This window comes from Corylus avellana, chromosome 1 (assembly GCF_965113065.1).
Source record: "Corylus avellana chromosome 1, dhCorAvel1.hap1.2, whole genome shotgun sequence".
Lineage (NCBI taxonomy): Eukaryota > Viridiplantae > Streptophyta > Magnoliopsida > Fagales > Betulaceae > Corylus > Corylus avellana.
In genome coordinates this window covers 2,626,471-2,637,709 of record NC_142490.1, presented here as the reverse complement: position 1 = coordinate 2,637,709, position 11,239 = coordinate 2,626,471, and the positions used below count along the sequence as shown (strand labels likewise).

At 34.5% G+C, this 11,239-nt stretch overlaps 2 protein-coding genes across 2 annotated transcripts; both read left to right on the top strand.

Moving 5' to 3' along the window:
• Positions 1–272: 272 nt before the first annotated feature.
• On the top strand, positions 273–1,053 carry LOC132171989 (hydroxyproline-rich glycoprotein family protein). Its single transcript, XM_059583407.2, has 2 exons — positions 273–582; positions 715–1,053. The coding sequence occupies exons 1-2, from the start codon at positions 352–354 to the stop codon at positions 880–882; spliced, it is 399 nt and encodes a 132-aa protein (XP_059439390.1). The 5' UTR covers positions 273–351; the 3' UTR covers positions 883–1,053.
• Positions 1,054–6,826: 5,773 nt separating this feature from the next.
• LOC132172219 (Homeodomain-like superfamily protein) lies at positions 6,827–10,094 on the top strand. The gene is made up of 2 exons (XM_059583682.2): positions 6,827–7,809; positions 9,244–10,094. The coding sequence occupies exons 1-2, from the start codon at positions 6,883–6,885 to the stop codon at positions 10,006–10,008; spliced, it is 1,692 nt and encodes a 563-aa protein (XP_059439665.2). The 5' UTR covers positions 6,827–6,882; the 3' UTR covers positions 10,009–10,094.
• The last annotated feature ends 1,145 nt before the right edge of the window (positions 10,095–11,239 follow it).

The window sequence follows — 11,239 nt, the reverse complement described above, 5'->3', positions numbered from 1 at the left end:
TCATGCATTCACATTTACTGATTTACAAACATTTCTTGCCTTTTGTTTCCATCTTTTTGGTTTTGATTTTCCGTTTCTTTCCCTTTTCTTTAATTATTCCCCCAAGATTCCAATAAAACAAGCAAAAGGACGGTTTGCTTTAGCTAAGCACCAACCACGTGGGTCACATCCTTGTTCCGTACCATGGCCCGGACGTACCTTTACACGTACTCATCACCACCCATCTCTTCTATTTCTCTTTTATAAATTCTCACAAATCTCCCTCTCCTCCCCCTACTCCCTCAATCGCATTCCTTTCCCTCCTCTCTTCCTCCTCCAAACACATGAGAGAAGGAACAACCCCAACCGCAAATGATGGAGAGCCAGGATCTTTCGCCGCCCCACATGGACGCATCTCGTCCCTCGCTTGGGTTCCCCCTCGGTACGGCCCTCCTCTTGATCATCATCTTCAGCTTGAGTGGCATCTTCTCCTGCTGCTACCACTGGGACAAGTTCAGATCACTCCGTCGATCTTTTTCCCAAGACCCAGATCACGAGCCAGACATCGAAGCTTCACCCTCCAAATCTAAGCCCACATGCACGGTATCTAATCTCTCTCTCCCCCTCCCCAAGAAAATTCACTTTTTTCTTTCATGGGAATTAATTACTAGTTGATTAACTAGATATGAATCAGAAAATAACATGTTTGGTTTTTGATATTGTTCTTTTTAACAGGATTTAAAGCAAAACCTGAGTCAAAGCTTGCCTGTGTTGATGCCTGGGGATCGGATTCCGAAGTTCATAGCATTGCCATGTCCCTGCGAGCCTCCGCGTCCAGAAACCATCGTGGTGAAGGTGCAAAAGCCACCAAAACCACCTCGTATTGCAGTGCCTTTGTATTAGCTAAAAAATGACCATTTCATGTATATGTGACGCTGATTGGAAGCAAAATTTTTTACTTTCAATTCCCTTGTAAGGAGTAGATTTACCAATATTATTAGCCCATTTAGATAAGGTCATTCTGTAAATAGTTACCATTTCATTTTAATATGAGTGTTGTAGTAATTTTTGTAATTATCCAACTTGGTTGCTGAAGAATTTCAATTTCCTTTAACCTCTGTAGCCAATTTGATTTGAGAATATGGTTGATAAAGTAGACACTATTGCGAGTAAAATGGAGTTATTTGCAACCTAAAGGATGTGCCTTTTTCTGTTTTCAATATACTAGAGTAGTACAGAACAGAGTCCTCTGTTTTTGGTTATATTTTCTTCCGACAGTTTGTATCTTTCTTACATGGAAACGAATTTTAAAGAAAAAAACAATCATTGCTCTCTGTTTTTTCAGGAACAAGACAGCAAGTACAATGGAGTTTTGAATGCTCAAACTTGGTCTTCATCAGAAATTTAGGCAATCCTGCAAGATTTTTTTTGACCTTTTTTTATTGCAAGCATTGTTAGAAGTCAAGTATATTTGCTGTGCCCATGATTATGGTTGGTAAAGTACATCAAATCTTTCAAATGAGTTTCTGCTGGTGGTATTCTTATTGCTCCTTTTTCAGTCTTGCATGGAGGAAAGAAAGGCAAAATATCATTACCCATTTTAGTTATGTTGTGTGCCACATTTCAAGAATGTCATGTTGGCAGCAAATAAATTAGTCAGAATATCCACTGTTGGCAATTGCAGCAGCATGTTTTTGCCTTTTTGTGAAGCATTAGAGCATCGAGAATCCCAATAACTTGAAAACAATGAGATTTACCCACTGATTCACCAAGCTGACAAAGGAAAAAAAGTAAAATAAAGCATTGGTGGTGAAACAGGAAGGTACTTTACTCGGTCAAAAACCATAAATAACACACAGAAGTTGGTGCCTCAACATGTGATCACGAACAGAGATATGGTGCTCCACAGGCCCCCCACTTGGTTCCAGCGCCAGCTCCCCATGTCCTAATTTCACTGTTGCTAATCTAGACCACTTTCTTTTTCCCTTGAGTAGAAAATCTGTACTTTTTCCGTGATTGTTGCGAGTACATATCACTTTTCCGTTTCACTTTGCTTTCCGTCAAAGACTTGATATTGACAACATCATCTCATCTCATTCACTCAACTAAACAAGTGTCCCCACTTCTCACATTCATCCGTCATTCCTTAATTCAAATCAAATATCATTCCTTAATTCTTGACATGAAAAGAAGTAACCACGTTTTTCTAGCTTTCTTTTTCGTTGTAAAATGTGCATGTATTGGCCTTCTTGCCTTCTTTTCCTTGTTCATATCCTCGATTGTGAGTCGTGACAAAGATAGATGAGCATCCAAAGTTTTAGTTAAATTTATTTAAAATATCAATTTTTTTTATTTTAGCTATAAATTTTTTTAAAGCTTTTATCTCTAACTCAGCATTTTAATTATAAATTTTTAATATTTTATTTAAAATTTATTGTTTTTATTATTTTTTATTATTTATATAACTCTACGAGAGAGAGAGAGAGAGAGAGAGAGAGAGAGAGAGGGGGGGGGGGAGAAAAGTTTAAATAATTTTTAATTATAGGAGAAATGATGAAATAATTTTTTTATTAATAAAATTATAGATTGTTGAGCTATTGTGCTTAGCTTCTTAGCAAACTCTTGACTAGTTTGTTGAGCTGGCTGGGAGTGATTTTAACACTAACCAAAAGACTATTTTATTGAGCCGAATGTGAATGTTCTTAGTTTTTATTTGGTGAGTTTATTTTTAAGTGTGATCGACGAAAATCATAACAAAAAAAGAGGTGACCGAACCACCCATTCAACAAGAAGAATGGTTTACTCTTCCCCTAAGCCAATTATTTAAGTAATTGGATCACCCCATTTGACAAAGAAAGTGGTTGAACTACCCTATATTGACCACAAGGTGTGGACTGTGGTCGACGGGCGATTTGGTTATCTCATTAGCTACATTTTGAGCAACAAGCTGCCTCTCATTTTTGTTTTTTAAAATGTGTTATTGTGATTTACACCAAGTAGAAAGTATTGCATCAATCTCAATCCCAATCTTTTAACCCCATTTGGCAAACAAAAATGGGAAGTAAAAATAGTCTCGATCCGTTGTCCGAAAATCACATCGTTTAATTATCAATCTTTTCAAGGGTGCCTTGATGGAAAAGCTGATTTGGCAATTCGATGACATGGAGAAGAAAATATCTTGCAATGGACAAAAATAGTGTTTTAGGATGAATGTGGCGGCTTTTCTTTTTTTATTGTAAATAAAATCACTCCAAATGGTTGTAATTTTCTTCTTTTACCTTGATTAGCAGCCAGCTCTAAGATTGACCCGGACCCATTTTATGACCATCCCAAATGAATTTATCTACTCCACCTGCCTCTGCAATGAATAATATAAAAATAGTGTATTAGGAAAAAAAAAAAAAACAATAAGAAAGTAGTATTGTTTAGTAGAGGTTTTTATTTATTTTTTTAAATTTTTAATTTTTACAAATTTTGATTTAAAAATTAATTCTTATAAGAATATAATAATCTTAAACACATATATCATAGGAATAACTTCACTGAACATCATTGAATTTTCATCCAATTTAACAAACTCCCCTCCAAACTTCAAAATCTCTCAATTTGGTCCCTTGAACTTTCAATTGCTCTTAATGTGAACCCTCCGTCAGATTTTAAATGTTACATGACGTTTATACACTTGACTTTTGTATAAAATTCTAACTTTACCCTTAATTCCAAAATGATCAGGGATATTTTGATCTTTTTTGATATTTCTAACTGCTAAAATTGACGGAATGGTTCAAATTGATTGCAATTGAAAGTTCAAGGAACTAAATTGAGAGATTTTAAATTTTAAAAGAGATTTGTCAAATCGAATGAAAATTCAGAGATTTACAGTGAAATTACCCTATATCATAACTCTAATTGATTGTAATTGCATAATAGTGGCTTTATTTGTTATTGAGTTATTGAGTTTTGGAGATTTTTTTTTTTTTTTAATTTAAAAAATATTCTGATATGATATAATCATAAAAATTATTTTTAAACGTGATTTGCATTTAAATTTTTTGTTAATATAAAGAATAAAATATTTATGAAACGCAGCCACAAACTTTCTCAATGGAACTCATTTCAATATTGTCCGTTACGCACCCACTTAATATAATAAAAGCAAAGATGGTCGAGCCTGGCCCATGTGTTTGCTTTTGGATTCAAAGAAACTTTTAAGTGAAAAGCAGGATTTGTAAACGTACGATAAGGCAATGGGGGCCCATTCTAGGCGAAAATCACATGGGGACCGAGCCTTTCCAGGACAATGCTTAGTGGGTTCTGAGTGGTCTTATCCCAACAGTGGCCTATGATGTCAAAAACATTTTTCTTTTTTTTAAATCTCATCTTCTGTGTAGTGCCAAATATCATTGTCCCAATCAGATTTCATACCCTTCTCCTAATGCCACTTTAATCATGGTGGGATGAGCATAATTTTTGCAAAAAAGAATACAGCCGTTCATATAATTCCATCTTCATTTCTAGCATCAAAACAATCATCCAGAATCATTTAGGATAGGATGTCTTTTCGATTTTTTTAATGTTCTGATCTGTTTAATATTTTGAACTATTTGTTAAATCCATAAATGAATATGACTTTTCAAATCAATCAAAATTAGGGTTTGCAGTTTTTTGTACGATTTATGAATCTGACACGAACTCAATACGAAATGAATGAGTTATGATTAAAAGGTGTGTTTAATTAAATAAGTCGAATTAAAATTGATCACCCTTAATCAAAAAATGGGCAATTTTAGCTAGAAAACCAATTGGGTTTCATCCACTGATTGTCAAGTGTGGAATTATTAATGCCATCACATGATGCTAATTTGTTCAATCAGAATTTGCAAGCATAATTAAGAATCTAACATGAATGATTTTGTAATCAGCAAAGCAACAAAGGCAACACAGAATCCAATGCTTCATACCAATCAGTTTATAAAACTTGACATATACATCAGTTGCTACATCCAACAAAAGTGACAGAAACCAAATGAGGATAGGAGTGGAGCTTAAAAAGGAAAGAGAGCTTCATACTCAACTTAGAGTTAGAGATAGTAGGTTTTGGCCATAAATTTCAACAAGCTAATAGTGTAGGGAAGCACAATAAACCAATCAACTACTTCAATTACTTCATCTATAAATAATGCTTAATTATAGCGATAGTGGAAATCTTCTCGTAAAAAGTTAGGTATATATCTTAGAAAACACACACATATATATAATAGGAGAAACTTCGCTTTGATCCCTTGAACTTTCAAATTTCTTATTTTGAACCCTTGAACTTTTAATTACTCTCAATTAGAACATTCTATTAATTTTAGCCGTTAAAAATACAAAAAAGATTAAAATGTCATTGATTTTCATTTTTTAAAAAATAAAAAAGCATTTTGGAAGTTGAAATTTTATACAAAAGTCAGGAGTATAAACGTCATGTAATATTTAAAATCAGACGAAGGGGTTCATATTGAGAGAAAGTTCAGGGGTCCAAAATAAAAGATTTGAAAGTTTAAATAAAATTTGTAAAATAGAGTAAAAGTTCAAGGGATTAAAGTAAATTTTTTTTTATAAAATAATGTACATAGAGGATTAGTTAAAGAGTCGTTGATGCCCATGTAATATCAAAACTGAAAGGCTGGAATCATCATCATCATCATAATATATATATATATATATATATATATATAGTACCCCAGCCTCAAATGGATATCTTAATTTATTGGATTTGGTGAGATCATTGAGGATATGATTTCAAGATCAAGTGGTGGGGAAAGGCCATTGGAAAATGAGGTAGATAAGTGTCTTTTCTTCATCATATGCTATAATGTGGTTTGGGTGATCGATAAAACATTCGTCAAGTTGCATGAGTGGGATGCTTACTCCAACGTACATCCTCTTTTTATATTTAATTGTTTAATTTTTTTTTGTTTTCTTTTCCCGAGAATAAGATTCTTCCTGAAATTCAAGCATAAAATTTTAGTACATTCGGATCCCCAATTATATGGACAGTATGTAGTTTATATATAGATGTTGTTATATATTTACTGTTGTTATTGTATACAACAATAATAAATAATATAAAATTAAAAGATATTTGAAACACAAATTTACATAATTCAACAATATGCTTATGTTTATAGGAGATTACAACATAACATTTATATATATATATATATATATATATATATATAGAGGATAAAATTAAGTTCACGACTTAGTGAATAGTCACTTATGGAGCATGTCAATATGCAGTAAACTCAACCTTTTAAAAATATAAATAAACCACACAACATCATGCAACAGATTTTCCAGCAAGTAAAGCAAAAAATCATATTGGTATACTATAATAATAATAATAGATAATATCGAATGTGTTTTTGTAGTTATAACTGACCTCCATATGGCCTATATGTACCCATGTCATGCTCCAAATATTTGTCACATAGATTATAATGCTAAGCCAATGAATCCGTCAATTATGTAGTTAATAATTGTATGTGTTAGATGTAATAATTGTATTATTTATTTGTAAGTACTTGATGTTTTCAACCAAGACTTTGTACAAGAATGTCTAAATATTAACATGAGAGATGATTGCTGATATTGGAAATTGTGTGTTTTTCAAAGTGAAAATAGTAAATACTCACATATATACTACCAAAATTTAATTTCCAAAGTGTAAAAGTCCACTACTGTCCCTCTTTACTGAAACAGCAAATGAGCCCACTACCGTTGGGTTACGGCCCAAGGAAAGCTCTCTTTTAGTGTTTTTCTTAGCCATTTCGGGTTGTGTTAAAAAAGCCCACTTCTCTTTCGAGTTTGAATGGCGCATTTTCCCTCTCAAAGCTCCTGAAGAAGCACGAGCACCAAATGTTCGTGAAAATGCCAACAAGAAACCCCATCGTTGGCATCGAGCAACCCAAGACTCTCCGCAGATCTCCGAGATTTCTCCACCATAAAACCACCATAGAACCACAAACACCCACCTCTCTCCGAAAGTCCCCTAGACTCCACCCGAAGAATACAACCTCAGAACCCGAAGATCGGAAAACCCCCAAATCTAAGTCCAGAAACCACAGGGCACGCTCTCCTGGTCCTCCTCTCAGCTTAGCGCAAGATAAAAGGGATTACCCGGAAAAAGGTTCAAAGAAAACGAGTAAATCTGATTACGTGACAAGAAATGTCGCCAATTTATGTTCTGGGTCGAGAAGATCTCCAAGGTTGAACAATGGGGTCGAAGGGTCTCGGAGTCTCAGACGGTCGCCGAGGCTTTCTTATCAGCAAAACTTAGTCAATGAGTGTAAAGAATACTCGGAGAAAGTTTCGGGAAAGACGAGGAAATCCGATATTGGGTTGAGTAGTGGAGGTCTAAGTTCTGGGTCGAGCAAGTCTCCAAGTTCGAATTGTAGTATTAAGGAAGTTGGAGGCCTTAGACGATCTCAGAGGGTTTCTAATCAGCGAAATGTTGATGATGAACATGTCGAGAAGAGCGCTAAGTCTTCGGATAAAGTGGATTTAACAGATGACGGGGAAGCTGAAAGGGGATTGATCTCTTGTGAATACATTGTGGGGAAACGTGAAAGGAAGACAAAGGGGAGTTCTATTGGTCCTGAAGCGTTTATGGTGAAAGGCGAAGAGAGGACGGCTATGGAGATTGGGGTTAAGAAGAAGAGAAAGCGAGACGAGGAAGACAGTGGGATCAGTAATGGGTGGACAAAGGAACAAGAATTGGAATTGCAGAGAGCTTATTTTGCTGCCAAGCCGACACCCCATTTCTGGAAGAAGGTTTCCAAAATGGTATTTTGCTGTTCCTTTGATTCTCTAATTTGGAATATTTTGTTTATTTGTTCTGTTTGCTTCTCTGTTACATGCTTGAATTTCAACCGTGTAATGGGGTTGTTTGTGGTAGGTTCTTCATAGGGAACTTGAGCCTCACAACAAGGATTCAAGGAACTTGTTGATAAAAAAATTCTCTAGGATCCTTTATTGATTTTTGCTCTGTCTATGAATAGACTTTACAAATAAAGATATAAAATTAATCCTACTAACAAATCCTATCAAGATAAAATAATCAGCTTGCTCAAAGGATAATTACCCTTACTTGAATTATTTCACCTAATCTTATCACCTATTCCTAATTAATTATTAATTATAATCCTAATCTTATCACTAGGCTAAACACATGACATTATAGTTAAGGGCCTAACCATTGATCTAAAAGCCATAGGACTGTTGGATATTGGTTTGATTAAACCCTTAACCCTTATGATCATAACATTCCACCATGCTTTCGAATCTAATGTTCATGACGGCCTACTCTATTGACACTAACCCATTTCTCTTTTGATGGCTTTACTCACATATCAATATTCAATGACTTAATACTATGCTCATACATAAGACCAAAACATTTTAATTCAGTCAATAGGTCGTCTCCTTTGGGAGGAGGACTTGTGATGTGGTGCTTGCTCTCATATCAATTATTAAGGGCCTAATTATTTATCCCCAAGCCATAGGATTATTGGATACTGATTTGGTTAAACCTTTAACCCTTAGGATCATAACATGTTGTAAGGCCTAGGTTCCCTATGAAGAACTACCCCAAACAACCCCGTTATGCTCTTGAAATTTGAGCACTCAACATTATCATATGAATGAGGGGAGTATACTTTGGGAAAAGGGTGTAAACATGTTGTTTTCTCTTTAAGTATGATCTTGGAAGAGAAATGGCTTTTCAAGGAGTTATAAAGATGCTTTCTTATTGGAAAATGGTTGTGTAACATGTTCACGAAGTTTTAGTATTGTGGTTGAGACTGAAAATTAACTTTAATAACCGCAATGAAAAAACTATTTTCAGAGAAATCATTGCTCAACTTGAAGTGAAAGTTTTGGTACTTCAACTGATTGCAGGACCTATAAGAGAGCTTTGAAGCTCTATTGTTATTTCAAATAATCGAAATTGTTAACTTAAAATCATATACTAGAATTAGTTGTAAATATCAGTGTTATTCTGTCAAAAAAGGAATTAGAAAAGACAGAAACTAACTGTTTTCCTTGTAAGTCTAGAAGACAAGATTAACGCACGAGAACTAGATAAAGACATATGGTATCTGTCGTTAAGAATCTTTTTCTAAATCCTTGTGCCAACATATATTTGCTATTTAATATTTGAATTAGTGGAGTTAGCTTCTATCAATGGTGAACTTATACATACAACTATCCATCTCACAGGTGTCTGGAAAGACTGAACAGGAGTGCTTTGATAAAGTTCACTCCGAAAATTTAACCCCTCTTCAACCTCGGCCTCGATCAAGGTCCAAGAAAGCAAAGTATTCTCCCCTTCAACATGTTTCACTTTCTGCAAGTAGAATATTGCTTAAGCCAAGGGTTAAAATGTTGAGATGCAGTAAACAGAAGACTCATCATCTTGCACAAAAAACTGTCAGACACTTGTTACAAAAGCATTATCACGTGGACCAAGGATATGAAGCGGATCTATTTTCAGTACTTGAACCCAATATGGATCCATCTGCCCAAGCTTTTCAGCCGGGTGTTATACTTTCCACCCCAAAGCGGTTGCAGGAAGAGCAAGGATTTCTTCAGAAGCTCCGTGAGAGATCTTCTTCAAGCCGTAAAAAGTCCCTTTCAAGATTTAGTAGCTCGTCTCTGACGTCACTTGTTAGTTCCCCAGTACTGAAGCAGGTGAAAAACAGGGTCTTGCATGAGAAGTATATTGACCAACTACATTGTAGGGAAGCCAAAAGAAGAGCAGCGTCAGCACGCGCAGAAAAATCCTTTGTTGTTAAAGAGGATACAAAAGATCATGTTCAGAATCTTGATATGGTTAAAGCAGCAAAGAATGCACTGCAATCTGAAGCCAGATGTGTCATCAATCGGTATCAACTTTTGCAGGCCAATGCCCTGAGCAGCTCTGATTTTAACGATGACGATGGTGTTGACAGCAATGATCATCATGAAAGTGATGACGGAGTTTGAAAGTTTTCAAGATCAATTTGAAATGTAATTTTCTTCATATTGCTAAATGCTAATTGGAGCTGCCATGTGTGGCTGCTGACTTTGAATCCTGTATAATATCATTAACCCATTTTTGGAAACCCTTTTTTTTTTTTTTTTTTTTTTTTTTTTTTTTTTATAAAAAAAATTTTGGTAAATTTTTGTTTTTAACCTAAAGTAATTATAATTATTAGATGCAAAAGATTTGGGTTCTGGATAATTGTATCTTTGGGCGCGTATGAAGTCACCTAAATGCATGTGGAAAATGAAAGATTTGATGGTCGACATATTTTGGCTGTGTCTTGACAAACTGAACTCTATGAAGCTGAATTTAAGCATAGAGCCGCCAATTGTGGGCTTGAAGACAAGAAAGAAAATTATAATAGAAGTTTTGTTAAGCTAAGAATAAGTTTGTGATTTGAAAAAGATTTTTGGGCTTGTAGCTGTGTTCCTTTTAATTTCTTTTTAGATGATTCTTAATATCTTATTCCAAGTTCATGAACGGTGTCCTTGAATATTTGGAAAAAGGACAAAAGGTCCTTATCTAATGCTAGACTTTTAAAACTAGGAAAACTCCAATCCCATCTAGCTATTGCATCAATTAGTTACTTGTCCAGGATTTCATTTGATCCAGGAACAAGAAATCAAAGATGGTTTGTTAATAATAACATTTTAGCTGCAAAAAAAAAAAAAAAAAAAAAAAAAAAAAAAAAAAAGCATCTGCACTGGAAAATTAACCATTTCTAGCTCTTTCAAACTCTTAAAGATCCTCCTTTGTAACATTTTTCCACATTTGATTAGAAGAAGAAAAAAAAAAAAAAAACACTTAAAAGACGTCATGTTCTACTATATATGATCTTGAAGAAGCTTGCTTTAGTTATTGCTGCGAAACTAGGAAGAAGCATGCTGTTGAACCTAATTAAACATCTAGTGCTTTTAGGTTTGCCAATCATTTAGGAGTTCCTGCATATGAATTCTCAGTAATCAGTTGCAGGTCCTTTCTAGTTTCTACAAGGAAGCATTGCTTAGGCAAATAAAAGTTTAGGCGAAAAATATACTTTAACTCATACTACTACCACATTTTTATTTATGCTTTCAAACTTTAAAAAGTGATATCCAACCCCTCTTATACTATCATTGCATGTCAAATTAAACACTTTTACGTTTTTTTCTTCTTCTCAAAATACCCTTGAAATTATTAAAAATAAGATAA